Source organism: Ambystoma mexicanum, chromosome 3q, assembly GCF_040938575.1.
Source record: "Ambystoma mexicanum isolate Mex_15411 chromosome 3q, UKY_AmexF1_1, whole genome shotgun sequence".
NCBI lineage: Eukaryota > Metazoa > Chordata > Amphibia > Caudata > Ambystomatidae > Ambystoma > Ambystoma mexicanum.
Genome location: NC_090926.1, coordinates 1250022796 through 1250046174, shown reverse-complemented (window position 1 = coordinate 1250046174; position 23379 = coordinate 1250022796). Strand labels below are relative to the sequence as shown.

General features: G+C 45.0%; 1 protein-coding gene across 6 annotated transcripts in view; it reads right to left on the bottom strand.

Moving 5' to 3' along the window:
- DOCK6 (dedicator of cytokinesis 6) overlaps nt 1-23379 on the bottom strand; it is a 1219180-nt gene that overhangs the window by 1004305 nt on the left and 191496 nt on the right. For all 6 annotated transcript variants that reach the window (XM_069604231.1, XM_069604230.1, XM_069604232.1 and 3 more), the window contains exons 7-9: nt 21696-21781; nt 21070-21136; nt 2414-2563 (exon numbers count right to left, since the gene is read on the bottom strand). In XM_069604231.1, coding sequence (XP_069460332.1) covers nt 2414-2563; nt 21070-21136; nt 21696-21781 — 303 coding nt within the window. The remainder of the gene's footprint in view (nt 1-2413; nt 2564-21069; nt 21137-21695; nt 21782-23379) is intronic.

Sequence of the window (23379 nt, the reverse complement as noted above, 5' to 3'; positions counted from 1 at the left end):
GTATTCGACGCGGAACGTTATTTGGATGGTTCTTCTCCGCTCCTGCTGCCCTTGCAGCTCATCCGCCAGCGGCTACTCGGAACACCTCAGTTGCTCCAATCCTCGTCTGGAAAGTGTGTCCATCATGTAACCTGCTGTATTCGTTTATTGGTAATTCTGCCAGTGCCATCTTTGACTATTGTACCTCAATTGCCTACTGCTCTGTTGGTATTTCGGGACATTTATTGGATTACAATACTCAGTGAAATTATATTCAAAGTGCATATTGACGCTTTCCTGATCCTGCACCAACCCGGCTCTAGTGAGACCCTCGTGCCGCCAGGGTTTACTTCCCTGTACTAACTTACCTGTTTATTATTTTATCCTGTCGTTTTCTCCAATCCTGGACATCGTTAATCCTTGAGAGTCCCACAATTCAGCATTGGTATTGGCGGTGCGTGTTCTCCTCACTCTTCCATTCAACTGACACCTCTGCCTGTTCCAATCGAAACAGCAGAGAGGTACGTTGTAAAGAAGAGCCCCTCTTTGAGGAAGCCTGGAGCACGGAGCAGTGAGTAACAGTTCTTCAGTTACAGTGGTCGACTTGTCTGCAGCCACAGGATCCTCCCCTTTCAACCAGGAAACAAGCCAATGAATACTCCTGCTACATTCAACCTTTGGGGGAAGCCTATCCTTTTAGGACCGCCTGCCTCCCAGTTGGAACTGGTGTAGGCAGGCATGCTAGAAGACATAGAACCGGAGAGTTTCAGACTCCTCCCTTGCTTCCTGTCCTCACAGACACACAGGGGCCTCGGCAGGCCTCACAAAGGATTCCCGGCGTAGACAAAAGTCAAACCAAAACTCCCCCCACCCAGCACGGCAGAAGGACGACTGAGAAAGAACAAGCACACAAATAATTGCAAAAAAAGAAAGCCGCCACCATTTTGGATCATGGTGACCCTTCTGTGGATTACCACAGCTGCGAACAAAGCCTGCAAGTAACAACTACACAAAAGTCGGTAGAGCACGTCCTCTGCCAATAGCCATTCAGGTAAACTTGTCACTGTAACAGAAATGTTGCAGGAGCAGTGGGAAAGGGGATGCAGTGTAACCCCTCTGCACTTTACATGAGGGGGTGTGTGCTGATCTCACAAAAGAAAAAGTAAGGATAAAAAGTATCCCCCTATCCCTGGAAACATTATTTCTCACAAGGAAAATAAAAAGGGAAGCTGAAGGGATACCCAGCAACACTGCACAAAAAGGGCTGTGAGCTGCAAATATACATTACAGATGCCTTAGAAATTATTGAGGAAAGCATAAAATAAAGTATCAAAATAATGAACACGGAATCCCATAGTCAGAGCAAAAGAATGAATGAGGGGGGGAAAGGCTCCCACTCATTCAGGAGAACTGACAAAAAGATCCAGGAGCCCAGGAAAAAGTGTTGCGAGTCCCATAGGTAGCGGGGATTTGGCATAACAATGAAAAATCTCCCGAACAGTATTTCCCCCACTCTCCCTACTGTAGCCTGAAAGCTTGACGACGTTGTCAACAGTACACTGGCGATCTTCTCAAATCTCAAGACCCGCTTGTAGAGCAATCATGGCAGGCGTGTAGACTGTCGAGCAATCTTAGGTGTCGATGTAGACTAACAATTTTAATAATAGTACACATATTGCTTGATCTCGAGCATACTATAAATGTACGAACTTCATAAATAGCAACCAACCGGATGGCACAAAAAAGAACGATCTGAGGACCTCGATGAGCGAAGGATCATGGTTACTGAACACACCACAGAAGGAACAGAATTTACAGGAATGCCTTGTCGACTTGTATTTAAATATTGGAATACTCTGCACCAACCACTAAATGTTGGCCTATGCAAAGTATGTGATTCTAAGCATATTCACATGCCTTAGAAATATATACAGTAATACCATCCTATTCAGGACCCAAGAGGTCACATAGCAATCAGTCACAGGTTTCATCCAGCGCCCAAGTAATATACATAATGCATAAACACACAACACAGTTGTATAGCTCCCAGAGATAGGAGACAGGGGTACAAAATGTCCAACACAGCGACGAGTACTGCCAAAGCTCGGGATACACCTCAGGCTCAAACTATCCAGGCCTGAAAGGGCATATTACATTCCAAGGAAGGAAACATATGCAGCCAGGACAAATACAATGTAATGCTAGAGGTAGGAGTGAAACACAACGATTTAGAAATGTCTAATAAATCACTGGTAGTTGCTAAAAATCCCAGTATCAGTGGAAAACAGCATGCACCCTATCAGGGATCCAGGTTGCAGATCAATATTCAGGTAAGTGCCTTAGAATGTCATTTGTGGTTCTTTAGTGTTGAATAAAGTCTGTAGGCATAACCACGTTTATCGTGAACTCACAGTTGATTAAAAAAAGCACTCACCTTGACCACCAGAAAAATATCAGGCGAGGGATAGGTGATGGAGAAGATGGCAGAGCGTGCCAGGGTAGAGATGGCGGCATGCGCAACATGGGCTCGAAGCATTCCCTTCATGGTGTCCGAATTCACATCAAAATAGAAATTCTCAGATATCTGCGTTGAAGAGGAGACAAAAAAAAAAGACGACATTTTCAAATCAGCTGATCAACAAAGTCTGTTTTTTAAGTATATTTCTCACAAGAATTTGTTTTTATGTGAAACCCAATGCAATTGCGAAGATGGGCGTCAACAAACAAGAGATATTGCCTTGCTTGAGATGGTGGATGTAGACTAGCAGGCTTTTCAGTCCTCTCTTGGGCGGATCATCATATATTGATATTGACTATTTATCACACACTCCACAGACCGAATTGTGGAGTTACTATTTAGCTCAATGGACCTTATTTTATCGACCTCTGATGGCAGTGCTTGCACTGCAGGTAAATTGGACAGAATGGAATGTGACCTGCAGGATGGACAGACAGCACACACACAACCTCGCTCCATCATGCAGCAGATAGATAAAGACACTGGAAAATGAGCACATGATGGCTGGATGGTTTAGAATGAATCAGCACCACTGGCATTGCTCTAGGAAACCTTCCAGACCAAGGATTTTCAGCCGGTCAAGCCATTACAGAAGGGGAAAGACCAAATTCACATCAGTCTTGATCCCAACACAAAGGGGGCAGTACAGCCTGAACTGCTAGGCCATATCCAATTAGGGTCCCAAGGCTTGCACTGCATCCAGTAAGATGGATTTCCTTCTATCCTCGCCTTCGCCCATGTTTCCTGTCACATTCACCATTGCCTTCGCCCATGTTTCCAGTCACATTCACCATCACTTTTCTCATGTTTCCTGTCACATTCACCATCGCCTTCCCCCATGTTTCCAGTCACATTCACCATCACCTTCGCCCATGTTTCCAGTCACATTCACCATCGCCTTCGCCCATGTTTCCAGTCACATTCACCATCGCCTTCCCCCCTGTTTCCTGTCACATTCACCATCGCCTTCCCCCCTGTTTCCAGTCACATTCACCATCGCCTTCGCCCATGTTTCCTGTCACATTCACCATCGCCTTCGCCCATGTTTCCAGTCACATTCACCATCGCCTTCCCCCATGTTTCCAGTCACATTCACCATCGCCTTCCCCCATGTTTCCAGTCACATTCACCATCGCCTTCCCCCCTGGTTCCAGTCAGATTCACCATCGCCTTCGCCCATGTTTCCTGTCACATTCACCATCGCCTTTGCCCATGTTTCCAGTCACATTCACCATCGCCTTCGCCCATGTTTCCTGTCACATTCACCATCGCCTTCGCCCTCGCCCATGTTTCCAGTCACATTCACCATCGCCTTCGCCCATGTTTCCTGTCACATTCACCATCGCCTTCGCCCATGTTTCCAGTCACATTCACCATCACCTTCCCTCATGTTTCCTGTCACATTCTCCATCGCCCTCCTCCATGTATCCAGTCACATTCACCATCGCCTTCCCCCATGTTTCCAGTCACATTCACCATCGCCTTCCCCCATGTTTCACAGTCACATTCATCTATTACATAGTCTATCCTGGATATGCCTGTTCATGGCTTCTAAGCTTGTAAATCCCACATGCCAGGCCTGGCATGCTATTTAGTCAGAGACATTAATTGTGTTCTAAGACAAAACAATGGACATATCAAAGCCATCACACAGATGTGCACTATAATGTATATTTATTTTATATTGAACCCGTCCTCAAGCCAGTTCTCCATTATCCAACGACACATTTGAATTTACTCAACTTTCTACATTTCTTGCTTGTCAGAGCATCATGCACCCAAGCGTTATTAAATATTAGTCCATCTTACCTATCAGCTAATTTTCCCCTGTTCCTCCTTTGTTGCCCCTTTTATTTCCTCTAGTCCCTTCCCTTTTCCCTTTCATCACAGAATATAGTCTGGAAATCCCCTGGCGGGACCGCAATCTGCCACTTTGGACAAGCCTAACATAGCATAACCTAAAATAATATCCCTACTGCATGAGACCATAAGGAACCACAAACATGTTTGCAACTCATAGGGCATCACCAGGGACATGTAGCTTGTGTATCTAGACACAGGTTTTCAATGAATAATGACCACTAATTATTTCTGTGCCAGCTTCCAGACCCTCAATTTTGCATCATGCATGTCAGGTGAAGCAAAAGCATCTTGCCAGAAGGACAGGACGCTGCCTAATCGTCCTGGGAGCCGACAGGGAGCCGACTCGATTGGTGGCAGCGTGACGGCAGACAGGTGGAGGGTCGGGTCTGGAAACTCCACCGAGATCATGAGCCTGCAGCAGAGCTATGCAGAAAGATGGAAGAGAGGCACCCGCAACCATTTGAAGATCCAGAGCCGTGTCCCAAAGACATTGCAGGTAAGGGGAACAGCAGGAGGACAAGGTGGGGTCCGGGAAGTGGCCCAAATAGAGCAGAGTGCATCAGAAGTCATCAACCTTGGTGCAGTGGTCTACCCAATACCACTGTTCCAACAGAGTGTCTCAGGAGCAATCTCCCTCATCGCAGTGGTCCATCTAAAACCACTAGGAAGACTCAGTGTAACGGGAGCCCTCTCCGTCGGTCGGGTGCAGCTGCAAGATGAAACCGATGGCTATTAAGAAACACTGATGCAGACCTTCTCAGGACACTTTGCAGGTTGGAGAATGGCGGGTTCCAGCAACGGTATTCACAAACAGGCGATCTTCCAGTCACGGTCACAGAAGCTGGTCCAGCACAGGATCCCTGTGGCCAGGGGACGGCAGCTGCTACCTGATCCTGACCCTGGGGGTGGCTATATGGAGGGAGGAAGTTGCATATCCCCATTCCCTTCTAGGAATGTTCCCTCCATTCCTCATTCCCTGATGGCATATCTTAACACTCACCCTCAAGCCAAGTCACTTCAAGCATTCCTCAATGTCACCCAAGGAACAGTATGTTAACAGCTGAGATGAGGAAGAGGCAGGGAGCAGTGAGGATTACTCCCAATAGGGTCTGACAGCAGCTTCCTCAATATCATACAAGGAACAAGGTGACAACAACTGAGACCAGAAAGAGGGAGGGAGCAATGAAGATGACTAAGACCGGTAAACCAACACTGCGGTCTAGTCTTTGGAAGTTAATCAATCATGGCGGGAATCCCCATCAGTCTTCCCCTACCTGAACAGTATATCCGTTCAACTTACATTGACTGCTAGTATTCACTTTAACTATGCCCGTCTTATTTGTATATACAACCTGATGTAAATAACATTAATAACTTTTACCAGTACATTTCTGTATTTTTTTTCTTGTTCTGTCTACTGTATATTTTCTGTATGGGAGTAGTTTTTTTATCTGTAACTCCATTTCTCCAGCGTTGGTACCCATGGAAAACTTCGACACTTTAGTGTCCTATCAACGTTATTTTTGGGTGCTTTAGGCTACACCAATAGGACGTCCGATATAAATAGCCACATGAATCCATGAAAGATCCAATGCTGGAGAAGTATATTTTCTATATGTAACTATGAAACGGCATTGAGGGAGTGGTATTGACAAGTAATAAAGGAGGGGTGCCGCAGGAGTTAGGGTAGCAAAATAACACAGGATATACCGCAGATCAGAGTGGGTACAATTTCAGGCCAAGAGGAAGAGGGAATGGATTTAGAGGAGTAGGACAATGTGGATTTCAAAAATCTCAGGGAAGAGGAGGATTTAATGGTGGACAGCCACAGCAATGTTGGAATTGTGGAAGAACGGGACCCATAGCTAGGACATGCAGAGGAGGAAAGCAACAGAATTGGCAAGCTCCAAGATGGGGGGCTGGGTTAAGCTCCACAATATAATGCAAAACCACAGGAATAATATGCCCAAGATCACAAGTACGCTCAGATATATGCGCCGCAGCCCCAACAAATGCAGCCAGCACTGCTGCAAAGGCAATCACTGCAAGGGCAACCACACCAGGTACCCATACAAACAAAACAGGTACAACCGCAGCAAGCAGAGATACAGCAGGCTATGGTACCACAATGGAATATGACCCCAGCAGTCCAACAGGCACCCACACCCAAAATGGGGAGTGTGACTGTGATAAGAAGAAATTCTTTCACAGGTACAGTGATGAATTTAGATCCACAATATGACAGCCCACACAGTGACTTGATGTGTTCAGTACTATCAGTGACACAAGACCCCCAAGAGGAACTAAGGGTCGATAGAGGGCAAGGCATTTTCATTAGCCTAAGAGAACTTGCCTCTTACTGTGGAAGTGCTTGTAACTTCTGCAACTCACAGGTCTAATCAGCTTGTGGCCCTATATTTGGTTCTTCTTTTGATCAAAGACTCCTAAGAACTTGTGCAAAGACTTTTCCATTTACTTACCTGAAGTGCTGCATCCTATACAAAGACTTTGGCCCATTGACTTTGGCTTAGCCTATTGAATTGAATGACTCTTCTAAGGGCTATCTGAAAGTATTTGCCCTGCTTATGAATATTTGTAAATTCTTGTGTTCTAAATAACCTTTGCCTTTTACTTACTTTATAAAGAGTATTCTGAATGGCAACAGTAAGGTATTAATGTCCCCAGCACCCTTGTTATTGAAGTCACTTGTAGGTGTAGGTTGTGGCTGTGGGCCATCCCAAAAGGGCCTCGTCTGATTCAGAAACTCAAAGTGTACAGTACTGAAGTATATTTGAGTGTTACTATTCTATTGCTCCCTCCTTCTGAAAAAGGCTTTATAACTGACTGATAAATATATTATTAGTTGATAATGCAAGAAACCTTAAGTATAAGAGTTTATTTGAATACCTGTAACTGTGAATCTTTGTGTAACTCCACTACAATTCACAATTCCCCTCTTGAGAGAAGCCTGGCAGCTCAACACGCTACCAAAACTGTGTAGTACAGACTTATACCAAAGGCTGGTTTGCTTACACCTGTAGTCAGAGTTGTATGTAGTGTTCCGAGAGGGTACTGCATACAAACTTTGCCTAACACATACTCATTATTTTAAAAGCTTTTTAAGAATGTCTTATCAATCATCAAATAAAGAAATGTTGACCTATTGTCTAGCTGGAAGGACTTCCTCAATGGTCATAGTGGTCTTTGGTTTTGGTAAAAGTTTGGATTTAACTGAATGTGTAGATGAATAAGCTATTTTTCTACTGATTAATTAGATTTGTTATTCTCTTATTGTTCCTTTAATATGATAAATTATTTTAAATATGTAGAATGATAACTCATTTGTATCGTTCTGTTCTTTTTTATATGATGTACTTGTTAAAGGATAATTAGCCATATAACACCAAAAGGAAAAGTGCATACAACTGTTCAAGCCATTCTTCCCCATCTATTGTTTATGATGGTGTTAATAATCAGCTTAGGTTAGACCTGCTAGGCAACTCTAACCTCTCTTTTGTTGTAGGCAAGGAGAAGGGCGAGACGAGGACGAACCCTGGTACATTTTGCTGAATGAAAACACTAGAATACCTTCCAATGTTATATACATAAATTACCAAGAACTGACTACCATTTCCATGCATGCAGAAAAAACTGCAACTAAAAAGCTGAATGGAGTAATGAGGATCAGTAAAGGCGAGAAGTACAAGACGTGCTCTAGTTGTTGCGCGCGCATGATAGGTGCCGGGACATTAAAAAACCCTAATCAGCTGGTAAGGGAGAGACGCTGCTGGGGAAAGCCCTATCTTCTCGGTTTCTAGCAAAGGACTACTGTGATGAAGAGAAGCCCATGGACACCGTTCGGCTCGGGAAGAAGGCCCGAGGAAGAAGACTGCAGGAACCAGTCTGCGCGTAGAAGCCATGAGAGGAAGAGAGAAAACTTCCTGGTGATTGTGGGAGCCAGAGTGCAACATCCACATCACCTGAACACAGAGAAGCACACAGCAGGCGAGCAGGAGCCACAAAAGATGTCAAAGCCGTCAAGCAAAGTCAGTGAGCCCAGGAAGGGGGAATGTGATGCCAAACCGCTACTTTGCATTCACTGTGGGAAAGCTGAAGAACATCACAGAAAGCTGTTGAGTGTTCAGGAGGAAAATTGGGACACAAGGGCATTTCGGCAAACCTTGCCAAGGACAAACAAGAGTAAATGTAACGTACGAAAGGGAATATGAAACCCAATATTTCCAAAGGGGGGTTAATGGAATGAATGCAAGATAAGTCATGTTTGCAAGTGTGTCAAGTGAAGCACATGAGAGAGCCCTGGCAGGAGAGTATACGAGGCAAAGTCAAGCTGACCAGTGCATAAAGTGAATCACATGAGGAAGCCCTGGAAGGAGGCTACACCAGGCAAAGCCAAGACTGCGAGTAAAGGAGTTTCATTAAAGTGGAGGAAAGACCTGGTAGGGGGGTATACCAGTTGGTCTACAAAGTTGGGACTTGCATTTAAGTTGTTTTGCATACAAATTGTTCTGTTGACGAGAAAAGTCCAAGGAAGAGTCATATCTTAAAGAGTTTAAAGTGCATTGAAGAGTAATCCAGGGGAAGGGTGCCATCCTCTTGAAGTGTGAACTTTATCCAATGTGAACGTTTGAGTTATGCCTTTCCTTTTTTAACTTGAACATTTGTGCATTTAAGGCCAAACACATTACCCATTTCACCTTAAGAGTTAATTTTAGAATGTGAGGGCCAGAATAGTATTTCGGACACAGGACATTTTGCTTTGGACATGTTAACAACTGGCCGACCCTTCGTTATGGTTGAGGTCGGGAAAACGGCTCTTAGCATAGGAACAGTGAGGCATTTTCCAACCCCTTTTATTTTGAATAGAAGTTTATAGCAAAAACTATGAGCGCTCTGTGTCCGCGTCTCCTTCCTGACTCTTCACATAATCTAAATTGAATAATTTTGTGCCATATTGTGTGGTCTCATTGGGGTCCCTGAATCCACTCACATGCTCACTGAGACTAAGCCATGTCTACTCATCCACCTACCTTGATTGGGTTTTGGGTAACCTCAGAGAGCTCCCTGTTCATCGTAACTAGGGTAGCCTCCCAACATCTGTCCACCAGGCCAGATTCTAGAAATCCATCTTAACAGGCGTGACTGAACTAGACTAATTCCAACAGAGTAAATACAAGGAACTGGATAAACTCCCATAAGACCACTAACCTTTTGCTAGACATGGGGCAGTTAGGAAATCCCTGGGGAGTCTAGACAGCCACCTTTTAAATCAACATCTGTAGTCCAAATCAGATTAATATAACATTTGATGGAACTAACCAGGGTTACATACCCCTGGGTTAGGGAGGGTTGTGAGAAGACTAGAAAGTGGCATGACCCTACGCCCCATAAACTTTAAAAAAATAATATACCTTGAAATGTCCTTGAGACTCAGAGTGATTCTTGTGCCATCTGTGACAACAGACACACAGAAAAGGACCAAAGACTTCTCCTGCTTCGGCTTTTGTGGTACAGGACTGGATTCTCTAGCCACATTGGATCAGGAGCTCTCGCTTCCTGAAGAGTGGCAGCATTTTTCAGATGCAAGGCCACTGCCAGCAGACATCCCCAAATCCCACACTGAGGCTTGGTGCTGCTGCAGATCATCGAGATGAGTAAAGGAACCAGGGCCAAGAGATTGGACAGGCTATGATAGGTGTGAGAGAGCCAAGTAAGTCCTGCATGTTTCATACACAGCAAAACCTCATGCATAGCTATGTGACAAAGTTAGCACAGGAAGTCACTGATCCTGTGAAAGAACACTGGCCCTTTCTGCCAGTTGTGAGAAACCAGAAAGTGTCTCACCCACTAGTCCACAGGGATCTGTCATCCAGGTGGCCAGGACACATCCATCGCTGGGTGGCCCAGTGCAGGGATCACCTGGTTGAGGGGGTCTTGAGGGAGTGGCACACCGGATGGCGAGACGCGTTATCCCTCCCCCTGTAACACCTTTACCCCATCCTACCAAGTAGGATACGGAGGAACTTTTCCCCACTCTTCCCTTTCCCTTCACAAACACTTCCACACGGACAGCCTTCTCTGGGAGAAAACTCACACCCGAGCAGTGTACTATGGTCAGACGAAGTCAGGCAATTACTGACAATCACTCACACCTGACTTCCATTAAACTTCCCCACACAGATAAAAGATGAAGCAGGAATGCACACTCTGAGTGAGGCAAAGCACTTGAAGGAACAGCAGTTTTGAATCGCCAATGAGGGGAGAAAGACGGGAAACCAAGAAGGGTTTGGAAGGAGGGGAACACTCTTGACCTTTTCGTCAAGCAACTGTACCTTTCCAGAAACCTTTCAAGCAGAAAGCCTAAGGCCAGGAAACCAGACTGCAGACTCCTGCATTGTGTTTCAGAGATACCAAAGGCCCTTCCACTTAGCCAACCAAGGTGGGGCGGAACGGCAGCATTAGAGAGATCGACACAGCCGGTGAGTTGGAGAGGCCAATGCAAGACCGGTCTGAGTTGAAGGCAAAGGTTACAAATGGCAACATTGTATAATGAACATTGATAAACGCATGTGATGAAAGACGCGACTAAAGCTAAACTGCTGATGAATGTTTGAACTTGAGAAGGAAAGATACAATACCATTGACAGAATGGTCGGCACTATGCGTGCGCCCTATCAAAGGTCTCTGTAAGGTATCCCGCCAAGAGAAACAAAAGCCAAAAGATTGATGAGAATATTGTATGAAGTGAATCGAAGTGGTCCTGCAACGGTTTAAGTTAAACCCATCGCACATTCGAAAGTCTTTGATTTTGATAGCAAGAGGATCCAAGCCCGAACGAGGGAGATCCTTGGTCCGAGCCCGAACAAGGGAGAGCAAGAGTGAACATTGTGGTACAAAGGGGTGCAAACCTAAAGTAGGGAGACCCATGATAAATACTGGAAGCGATAACTTGTGCATGTGAGAATCATGATTGAAATGGAACTTTGATATTTGTTTGTTACGACAGGCCCTCTGCAGTAAGAGACTGTTACTGGAAAAGAGACTTTGGCAAAGGCTCCGATTGCTATGCTTTGTACTGTGTCCTTGTGGCAGAGAAGCCAGAGTGGGTGGGAAGCTTGAGTGTGCCGCCTTGCCCTGTGTTGAAAACACAGGGAAGGGAAGACAACTGCTCAACCGTCCAGACAACTTTTCTTTGTTGCATACATTACTATCCCACGCCCTTTTGTATTTAGAAGTAAGCAAAGGAAATATGTTGATTAGTACAGGCCCTTTTATTTTGACAGAGACTCGCCTAGGACTGTGTTATTATTTGATGGGTGTAGCTTGCTCCCATTTTTAGATTTAGGATTAGATAGGCATTCAACCAACCCATTTGAAGTTCAATAAACACCCTTGAACTGAGATCACTTGTGTCTGTATTCACTGTTTGATAGCTTGCCATCCTTACACAGTGCGGCTGGCTGCATTTTCGGTCGCAACCCGAGACCGTTCCACTGACAGCAGCAAAACAGATAGATGATGACCTTGTGATTCGGTGTCAGGGTGAAACAACACATCCAGCACGGATGAGAAATGCACATCAAGTCCCGCTTTTTTCTATGGTTATTCTGTTTAAAGCATCTATATTAGAAAACATACGAAGCCAGCAGGAAATTCATCATCCAGTAATCGCATCGACACTGGGTACTTCAGCCTCTTACCTTAAAATAAGAAAATCATTCCATGAGTAACACCAGCGAGGAAGTCCCTACCATCTCTTAAATTATTCAGTCAGATGAAATTTGTATCACATTTGGTCATTTTAACTATTTTAAAACTGCCATGCTTTCTGCACCCTTCTGTTCTCCACCAGTTTCCTACTGCAGATTAGTCCCACACAGTTAAGCATCTCTACATTTCTTACCTCATACTTTGGTGTTAACAATTTATTAATTTTACATCTGTGTGGTCTTATTGTCATTTTTTCTCTCTCTCAAAGTATACAAACATGGTCACTGACCCTTTAAAAATGTTAACAGAAAAGTAAAAGCTGGTCCTAAGGTACAGAAGCAGCCCTGTTCCTTGGAGACTTTAACAAGTGTGCTGGTTTAGCTGAGATGAACCATGTCTTTGCACTATAACTAGACTGGGAGCAAGATTGTCAAGTCCCAGTATTTCAATAATCATTAGGCGAAGGGGAAAAGTGATCCCACCGTACACAGAACCCATACATTACTGGACTTTAAAACAGATTGGATTATAAACAATGACTGGCATACACCCGAACCCAGACAGCAAAAAATCCAAGCACTGCTAATGGTCTTCGTGTCAGATTCACCCTGTGCAGACCGCCTCCCTGACAAGTTCGGCCAATAGTTTCACTTCAGGGTCTGCTGACTGAGGGCCCATTGGTTCCAATAACCACTAGGAGGACCTTTCTTACCAATAATCACTGAGAAGGCCCATTGGTTCCAATGGCTACTGTGCACTGCATGTAGGTCACAAATCACATGTAACAACCAAGATATCTGATTGGATACATGACTGAATACAGTCACCGTCAGCAGAATAGCTCAACAACTGATCAATGCACCTTTTACAAAGAACAGAGCTCCAGAGGCAGGTCTTGGTACCAGACCACATGACAACAAAACTGGTTAATGCAGTTGCATAAGGTGAAATCCAATCTGTCGGACCCATGGGCAAACCAGGACAGCATTTCTTGCAAAGTAATGTGATAAGCATTTCCACTGTAGTAATCTTGCAGCCTTGGGGCTAGTCCAAATGCATATTATGGGTTGTGCCCAGATGTAGGTTTCTAGGCCTTAATCTGTGGGATTCAGAGGGAGTTGTGGTGAAAGGAGCGCAGTGAAAAAAGTATCTAGAATAGGAATTATAAAGCACCCATCCAGAGTGAACAGTGTAATGAGAGGTAGGTAGAACAGGGCTCATCCCAAGCACTTGTTTGCATGGACCCACAGCAGGGGACCAAGGATAAAATCCCTTTTGTGTCAATCAACAGCTGGAACATTCATTCACTACCTGTTGAACCTTTTATTTGGTGTGGCAGACTAATCTAGCCGGTCCTCTAGGTTACGTGGAGGCAGCACAGGTTTGGCGCCGCAGAGAACCTCATCCATGTTTGGGGCTGTCCCCTGCCCTCCATTGAGCAACGTCATCTCAAACGCTGAAACAAGAATTATCCCTGCGTTGCTTGGGCATCATCATCTAGTTCCCATACCTAAAGTACAAAATCCTGACGCAAAGCTAAAGACTTTGGCACCGGTGGTGACCCGAACAACTCTGTGGGTCGTCTTGATGTTAAAGCCAGCAAATGCTGAGAAACAAACAGTAACCTTGTCTAAGGGGCCCAACCCCCTTAGAGTTATACAAAGAAACCAGCATATGAAGTGATGAGAATAACACAAGAAGGAAGTTGCTGAATGAGAATGCAATTCCCACTTCCGGACTGGGAATCCCACATGCAGGCGATCCACACCTGTAGCCTGAAGGAAAGAGAGAGCCGCAGGAATAATGAACTTAGAGCTCGGAGGATAGCTCAGGGAAAACGCATTTGCATTGGGAACAAAACAATGCCATGCAACATGGGTTCAATCCTCGGTCCAGAGCTTACACACTGGAGCAGTCCGGCATTAAGCACAAGATAAATGACCAATAAATAAAATGAGGACACTAGATCCCTTAACTATGAGAAGGGCACTATTTGCCTTAAAAGGTGAGAAGTGCCAAAAATCTCTAATAAGAAAGGACAAGGCATTCTTTATAGCGGAAAGGCCACTATAGACCTTTTCAGAAAGGTAAGTGGCTGTGGGAGATCCATTATTAAATGGGAAGGGCACCAAAGCCTAATACAGAGAACTTGGGAACTACAACACCAATCTGGGAGCAGTAAACCTGACACTATCCTCCTGATGCAGATCACAAATGGCCAACTGGGAGCTAGATCTCTGCAAAGGGGATTTGTGGCATAGACGTACCGTGCACCATTGCAGCCCGCAAGGAGAGCTTGAGCAAAGAAGCAGCTGGGCACTCTATCCCTGTGAGGATCGGGCCCAGATCGGTATCACCACAGCAGGAAGGAGCCTGACACTCTATTGGACCCATCCCTATTGGCATTTGTCATGGAGATAACCCTCTGGTGAGGGATTTAAATCCTGCTAACCATAAGACAAGACAGTTTCCCACCCAAAACATAGACCAGAATACCTAATTTGCTAGCTATGTCAGAGCAGGTCTATCTTCAACCAAGGGATGAAGGAAGGCTGGCAGAGAGATAATTCCAATAGTTACCACCAGAGACTACACCACACTGGTATACTGTACTGACAAATATACGCTTCATGCTGTTGCTAGACCTCTCGGCTGCATTCGACCTCGTGGACCACGGGGTCCTTTGCAGCCACCTGGATTCGGCCGCTCACTTTTCTAAAGAGGCCATAACCTGGATAGAGTCCTTCCTCAGCGATAGGACGATGAGAGTGTTCTCCCCCTCAGCAGCAGCCGACCCGATCCCCATCTCATGTGGAGTCCCACAGGGCTCCTGTGTTTCCCCCACCCTATACAACATATTCACTAAGCCTCTTTTTGATGATCTGGTATCTTGGTATCACCTACACAAACTATGCAGACGATACCCAGATTCTCCTCCCTCTTTCTGGGGATTACAACAAGGATATGGCCTTGGTGAATAGGGTATATATCATCATCCAGGCATGGATGGCCTCACACGGTCTATGCCTGAATGATGATAAAACAGAACTTATCATCCTGGGGACTCATGACAACTTAAAAAAAAAAATTAGGCCATAACTATGCCTCATTCGTGATTGATGGAAACTCCATCAAGGTGTCCAAGGAAGTGAAGACGCTCGGCTTATACCTGGACTCAACCCTCTCATTCGATAAACAGGTGAAGTCCCTGGCATCAGCCACTGCCTACACCTGCAAACCTATTAGAGCTGGCAAACACTTCCTATCTAATAAAAACTGCATCATCCTAGCCAGAGCCCTAATCCTATCTCGGCTGGATTACTGCAATGCCCTTTACATTGGTGCCAATAAATCTATCATACACAGACTACAAACTCTTCAAAACAACGCCTTGCGAGCTGCTCTTGGCGTACCCAAAAGACTACACATATTGCATATCAGGCGCCAAAATAACTGGCTCTCCACTCTGAATAAAATCCACCTAAAATCGGCATCATTGGCTCATGAAGCCCTGCATAATGGCGCTCCTAGCTATCTCACAGATACAGTCACTAAAAGATGCTCTACTAGACCAACAAGAACCTCCATTGTCAACAGCCTCATCACACCGAAATTCAGATTGTCCAAGGCCGGAGGAAGCAGCTTCCAGGTACAATCAGCCCAACTCTGGAACTCACTGCCACCTACCCTACGTGAAGAGCAGCCCTTTCTGAAATTTAGATCGAATTACATCAGTCTCCTAAAAGCTGCCGACAGCTAGTCAACCTGCAACCACCCAATGCCTTTACCTCCAGTGCAGACCTGCCACTCACACCAGCATCCATGCCAGCTCCCACCTGGCTACTGCGCCGCCACTACACTTGCACCCCCCCCCCCCCCGATTAGTGTTAGCAAGCTTGCCAGGACCTATTCCTCGCCAGTTCATCCGGCCCCTAGTTGACCCTACGGTCTATGTATATTTAGCTTGGCTACAGCTGGCCATTATATTAGCCCATACCGCACTCCACTGCATTACAGCTTCACTTACACCTAGCCAGTCTGCCCTACATAATCTCTGCCCTCCAGTCATCGCATAACCTGTATATATTTGTATAGACATGTATATCATTGTACATTATTGTAACGTGTCCTAATTGTATATTTATCTTCGTCACTGTACATTATCTGTAACCTGCAACTTAAGTCTCGCATTTTCTGTACTGCTGCGCCCGGTAACCTCCGGGTCTGGTGCGCATTACAATAGGGATGTAACGGTATTACGGTATACCGTTAAAGATACCGTGAACCACTTAATTGAACAATAATAACCGTCACATTGTTTATACCGGTATACCGTTCATACCGCTAAGTGTGCTTTTCAATCTGATTTGGAAAGGCTGCAGTAAGCAAGTGCTGGGCAGTCTTGGTCTTGCACTGTTGGATGTGCCGTCTGCCAAGTAGTTTCAGTTGGAGCAGTTTTTAATGCCATTCCATAAACCACACGTGCCTGACACAAAATCAATATGTTAGCAATAGGAAGAATAAATACAGTGCCAAGAAGGGAAAGGGTTTACTTTGGGTTGGCGGCTTTGGGGTTTATATATTTATAATGGATAATGTTAAACATATGACAATGGGGGATTTCCCTGGTTCCATCATTGAATTTACATATAATAAGTCACACTGTGAAATGTACTCCTCTCTGTGGGAATTCCCTGCTGCCATACAAAAGGGTAACATGTCCGTGGTGATTACTGAACACCTTTTGGCCCGCAAGTAAACTAAAGGCTGTAACGTAAAGAGAGAGTGCATGTGCGTGTGTGTGTGTGTGTCTATGCGCACAAGCGTATACTACCATCAGACTCCATTGATCTGTGGCATGCAGGTTATCAAGATGGCCAATATACACACAGCACCAGTTTCGGAGGACTGGGCACAGAAATGGGCAAGCAACCTGGTGAGCAAACGTCTTCTTCCAGAGGTCAAGTTACATGAACCGGTACAGAGGGAATTACACCTTGGACCAGCAATATCCTATGTGGGCCAAAGAAGAGGAATCTGCCTTCCCAGGGGAATGCCCTACTGGCCAGGAGCAGACGCTACAACAAAGTAGGAACTAGGAAGCCATAGGAACCCGTCCAAGCAGATCCAGATGTCTCCATGGGAAAAACAGAGGAGCCAGTCAGCAGAAGACAGTCCCACAATGGGACCAACAGTGGAGTTATTCCAAGACGGCCTGGTGGAATAGTAGCAGTGGCGTAGTGGTGTCCTGCCATCTTTCAGGATAACATAGGTTTCCTACCTCAAAGCGCTACATTCAGAACAATACAATGAGAAGACAGCGGTAAAACAGCACAGGAACAGTCCTAGCATTGGAATTCAATCCAATCCAGACAGCGAGGAGGTTCAGTAGAGGATGAACAGCCCAGGAAAGACGTTCAGCAGCCAAAGGAAGAAACCAAAGCTAAGAAGCACACAGCCCAGCCAGTGTCTCCAAACTTAATCCTAGAAATTCAGCTCTCCAGCAACTAATGTAAGATTTGACCAAATTCAGGAATGCACAGTCCTCCCCTAAACATGGCCATTCAGTAACCGATCGGACAATTATTGAGGTGCATCAGAGTTACAGCACTTGGAGGTGAGAGAATTGGGTGCGTAACGCCCTGTTTCACTGGTAGCCAATGAAGTTCCTGTCTTGCCTCCGAAACATGAACTCTGCGAGAGAGACCAAACACAGCTCTGGCGGCATTGTTCTGAGTAACCTGCAGAGTATTTAGTTTTGCCTTTGTGGTACCCGCTAGAAGACTATTGCCATAGTCAAGGCGTGAATTGACCAATGCTGTGGCAAATAAGGACCTATTCTGCAAGGAGATATATGGATAAATGTGGTTAAGTAGTTTTGAAACATAGCTACATGAGGCTTTTACCTGAGCAACCTGCAGCTTTATAGGCATTTCACCATCTAGTATGATGCCCTGAATCTTAAATGACCCAACAACCTTGATTTTATTATCAGTTATATTAAGAGTATCATAGCCAAAGCCCAACTTTTTGAGTTTATTCTCAGAAGCAATAACGAGCAGATCAGTTTGTTCCGCATTCAAGATAAGTGAGTAGAGAAACATCCATGCCTGAATGGTATGATAAATGGAATTGGTAATGTTAGTATCAATGATGTAACTTCCTGATAGTTCGATTATGGCCTGGGTGTCATCTGCATAATTAGTGAATTGGACACCCAGGGTCTTCTAGGAGGGGCACAGTGTATACATTAAATAATGTAGGGGAGATACCTTGTGGCACTCCAAGTAACAAGTGCAGGGATAGAACTAAAATTATCCACTGCCACTCGTGCATATGTGGGACCCAGAAAGGACGTGATCCATGCCTGATCCACCAATCCTTTGACCAACCGAGGATGATCGATCAGGTCAAATGCCACGGATAAGTTGAGTAGCATAAGAAATGTTGTTTTACCCTTACCCACGATACCGGCAATGTCAGACCGAGAAGTGCTGTTTCACTGCCATATTTGGCCCTAAAGCCCAATTGCTTGGGATTGAGAAGATGGTTGCTTTCTAGGTGGGCCTGGAATTGTAAATAAGCCACCCGATCCAAGATCTTTAACAAGAATGGGCACATTTGTGATCAGCCGGTAGTTTTGGGGATTATGGGGATCCAAAGTACTCTTTCTTAATTGGGTGACTCCTTGAGGGCCGTAGGTGCGTTAGCTTTGTCAAAGGACATATTGACAAGACGAGTCACCCAAGGTGCCAATGTCTCAATTCAATTCTTGAAGAGACTAGATGGACAACAGTCACCTAAACAGGAGGTGGGTTCCATATTGGCCACGTTTTTGCATATTTGAGCCTTGGAGGAAGGTTAAAGGTGAAAAGGCATCTGGACTGAGCCTTTATTGAGAGAATGCACTGATGTATCCCATGCGTTGGTCTGACTAAGTGTAGTAGATGAAATTTCATTAGCTTGGGAGTCAATGGACTTTTTATGCCCCAAGGTTTTTAGGTGAAATGCGTTGTGTATGAACTGACACCAATCTGCATCCTTCTGTATGCTGGAAGCTGTTTGAGTTTAACCTTTGAATCCCTTCAAAAATGCCAACAATCTGCGTGAATTAGATTTATCACAGAAGATCCTCGTATTATAGCTATCGGACTTTGCAGTGATGATGGCTTGTTTCAGACTAGCTACCAGACTTTTATAGGCAGCGTGATGCAAGGTAGTAGGTTTTTCTCCATTCTCCCTCTGCTTTACGTTTGTTGCGATGCAAGATAGTAATAGAGTAGTCGAACCAGGAACTTATGTTAGTTTTGGTTTTAATTAATCAAGCTTTCTTGGGTGCAAGGGTATCAATAATGTGGTTAAGTGTATCAGTAAGGTGATTAGCCAGATCGTTGGAGTTTATGAATGAATGTATACGTTTTAATTCACATAATAAGTGAAAGGAGAGCAATTGGGGAGTGAGTTTCTTAAGATTTCTTGGAAGGACATATATTCAGGAAAACACTTTCTGAGAAGTTAAAAGGCTAGTGAGGACAAAGTTAAAATTTAGTTAGTAGTGATCTGACCAAGGGCACTGAATAATATCCATGTCGGATATGGTAGCATGATGGGCCAAAACCAATCTAGGGTGTGGCCAGCTTTATGTGCGGGGGCTGATGCATGCTGAGTGTAGCCAAGGGACTTTAAGAGCTGCTAACAAAGAAACAGCATGGTTGCCATGGGAATCATTAGCCCAAAGATCAAAGTCTCCAAGAAAGATTACTGGTGTATTGGCCCTAGTCGTATTATTAATTAAATTGATGAGATGTTCTTCAAAGGCGGGTGTGTCGGAGGGAGGGCGATAAATCAAAATTACTGTCAAAGAATAGTTATCATGCAACTTAATTTTGGCAAGTAGGCTTTCACAGCCATCAAAGTTGTTGTGCGAGTTGAGGTGTATGTTTAAACAACTGGAGGCAAGTAAGGCAACTCCTCCACCTCTACGTACAGTGAGATCTGCTCTGGACCTAGAGAACCCAGGGGGGTAACGCTAGGGTGGATGAACTGGGTGTGTCTGTGGTAGTCCAGGACTCAGTGATGGCCATAAGATCACATCCTGTTTTAATGAGGGTGTCTGAAATCTTAACACTGTGCTTTAACAACGAACAGGTGTTGAAGGGTGAGAAACTGATTTTGGAGGATGAGGCATCTCCCTCATCTTCTATGCAGGGCTTATGAGATACTGCCTTAATTACTGGCGGGTCCACAATAGGTGGCGGCAGCAGGTTAGAGGTTAAACCAACCATGGGACCAACCACAAGGGACTGAGCACTGTCCGATGGATCATTGGCACTAACAATGTCATCTTGTGTAAGGAGGATTGAGATAACTTCACGATTAAGCGCCAAGGGTGGTGCAAAAGTGCAGTAAAGCTTGGCATTAGTTTGTGAGCTAGACGGGAGCACAGGGGGCAGTGCAGCAGTGGTTATCAGGCTGCATGGGTGTGAAGGAGTGTAGAGTCTCATTTCACTTTGCATGAAAAACGTCTCCATTGTACACAAATGCAGGTTGTGCGGCATTACACAATGCTGCCAAGGTTTCCAGTATAGTAGACATGACGGAAATAAAAAATACCTGAATACAGCTTAGTCAATGGTCCTGCCGCCACAAAGTGGACAAAAAACCGGCACAAACTGGCTTGTTGCGCACGTGCCAGCATGAACGCGCCTGGGGGCTGACAAAAAGCATGCCAGAACTACAAAAAAGATGAAATATGTAGTTCCGAGCCGCAGCGTACTGTGCGAGTGGTGTGCTAAGTGAGTGCCAACCTATTACTTTCATTCATTTAATGCATGAAGAGACACAGGGGTTCATCAGATAATTTTAAAGTGGATAAAATGAGAACCATTTCTGTGGGCAATAAATCTACTCGTTAGACCATTTTAAAGTTGCAAGACGCGTATTGAAAAATATAGAGTAAACTAGGAATCTTAATCACACACCTTTTTCTTCTCCTTGACATCGTAGAGAGCCATGACGCCAAAGATGGGCTCAATTTCGATTTCAAACCTGCAGAAACAACGAGAAAACAGGAATGTGAGTATAGAAGGTTTGAGGAGGACATCAGCCAGTGTTAGAACCCACCACCCATAACTATACGATAAAGAACTGAGCCTATACACACACGCACGAAGGAGCAGACTTCTGAGCCTGGGAATACTCTAGGGAGCCTGAGCAATTAAAAAGATACCATGAAGAATAGGGGGCCCTGCAGAGTGGTATTCTACTGGAACCTCAGACTGCTGCAGAACAGGGCTACTGTAAGACAAGGGGCATTAGTCTGTTTTTAACCATAAGGATGTTGACCAAAATTGGCTGGATGAAGCAAGCACAGTGACATCAGGAGAACAATGCTTCGGAAGGGTTCCCTCAGGAGTGACGACATGAGATCACCCGAGAAGACACTGCAGCACATCAGACCACAAAGAAAAGAAATGGGGTGGACGAAGGTAAAGGAAAGTGAAGGATGTATAGCAGGTGGTAACGCTAAGCGAGGAGGAAAAGCATCTGTCCGCAGGCGGGGAGGAAGAGGTGTATCTGAAGATAAGGTGAGCAATTCTAGGCTTACTTCAAAGAGATACATTTCACCATAATCCTTTGTCCAAAATGTTCTTTGGGAATCTCAGGAATGCTGCAGCGTTCCACAGCCTCATCCTACAAAAAAAAAGAAAAAAACAGGGTGGTCACACTCCTAGCCGACACTGGTGGACACCATCAGCAAGTTATTAAAAATACTGTAATATCCCTACCAGGAATGTTCTGTATAACATTTTCAACTACTATAAACATCGTCTGAAGGACATTAATGGCTTGAGGAGGTTTTGCTATGGTGCTGGATCCTACATTTCCCTGAACAGGGCATACTAGTCTCAATGAGAGAGTCACATCTTGTCAAAGCATCTGCATTCAACAGGAGCGCAAAATGCAGCAGGGACCAGGATACCTTCTGGAAACGTAAGCACAGGATAACAGCCCCCAAACGCCACACTAAATGCTTGCAAATCACGATGCACGTTAATGGTTTTACCTGCTTTTGGAGAATTCACGACAGAACAAAAATACATCCCTATATTTAGAATAGCTCACAAAAGGAACTCTATCCAGAAAAGGAGTCTAGTCCAGGATTTGCCAAGTTCTCAAATAATCAAAGCTTGCTTTTGCATGCTAAAAACATCAGAATGTGCTACCTGTAGCAAGGAAGAACCTTTGACGAAGGAGGTGGTAGGAAGCCGGCGGTGTCCTCCTTGTGTGGGGAAGGGTGTACTCTGGATATGCACATAATGCTTTTCATCTGCTTTCCTTGAAATGGTTTGCACGATTCATGTTTTTTCACTTGGTGAATTGTTGTGTTCGCGCTTGTGTGCAGTGCCACCTGCCATTCTGCCAGGCAAGCTGGGGGCTTGCTTTTTTAGCCCTGTAAAATATCACCAAGAGCAGGTGTTCTGGTTGTGCCTAGAGAGGCTTTTCTCTGCTTCTTTAAGCAGCACTTCCAAATGAGGTTTAGCAGTAGCCTATAGGCCTGCAATCCTCCGACGAGACACCCTGAACTCTTTCCCGATTGATGACACACATTAGTCTGTTAGGGAGACGTATCATTTGTATGCTTCATCACCGCTCCTAGTGAGACCTCCATAACTTTTTGCTGGACTTCAGGACATTTGTCTTTAATCCTGAATGAGGAGAACCCTTTTCCACTGATTCATTCTTATGGGCTCTGTCTTTTGAAACTCTGTTCTCTGTGTTGTCTTATGGGGTCTACTTTCCTCCACATCTCTTTAAGGCATCTGTAGTTTACTATTGCAGCACAGAGATGCTTATGGGCAGTGTTGCTGGGGACCCTTTGAGATGATGTTCTATATCCTAGGGTAACTACAGTTCTTAAGGATACTTTGTATCCCTCTTAAATGTTATATTCTGAGAGATTGGCAAACACCACCTTATGTGGAGTGTTAAGGGGATACCTAGTCTGGAGGAGGTCTGTGTATTTTGCCTTTGCCAGGAACCATTGGGTGTCCCCGCCTAGGCTCCAGTGCATCTGGGGAGGCAGGAAGTGGGGGAGGAGTTTTTCACTCCCCTGCTCTGTCTTCCATGAGTGCCTGAATGGAACCAGCTCCCACTGAGGGTCTGGCAGTCTTGAATGGACAGCCACCCGCCCCTTTCAGTAAACTGCTGAGAGAGATTGCAGAGTAGTGTGTGCTGAAACTGAAGAAAAGGTGAGGTGCCTCAGGTGTTGAAGCAAGTGGCAGTTTCCA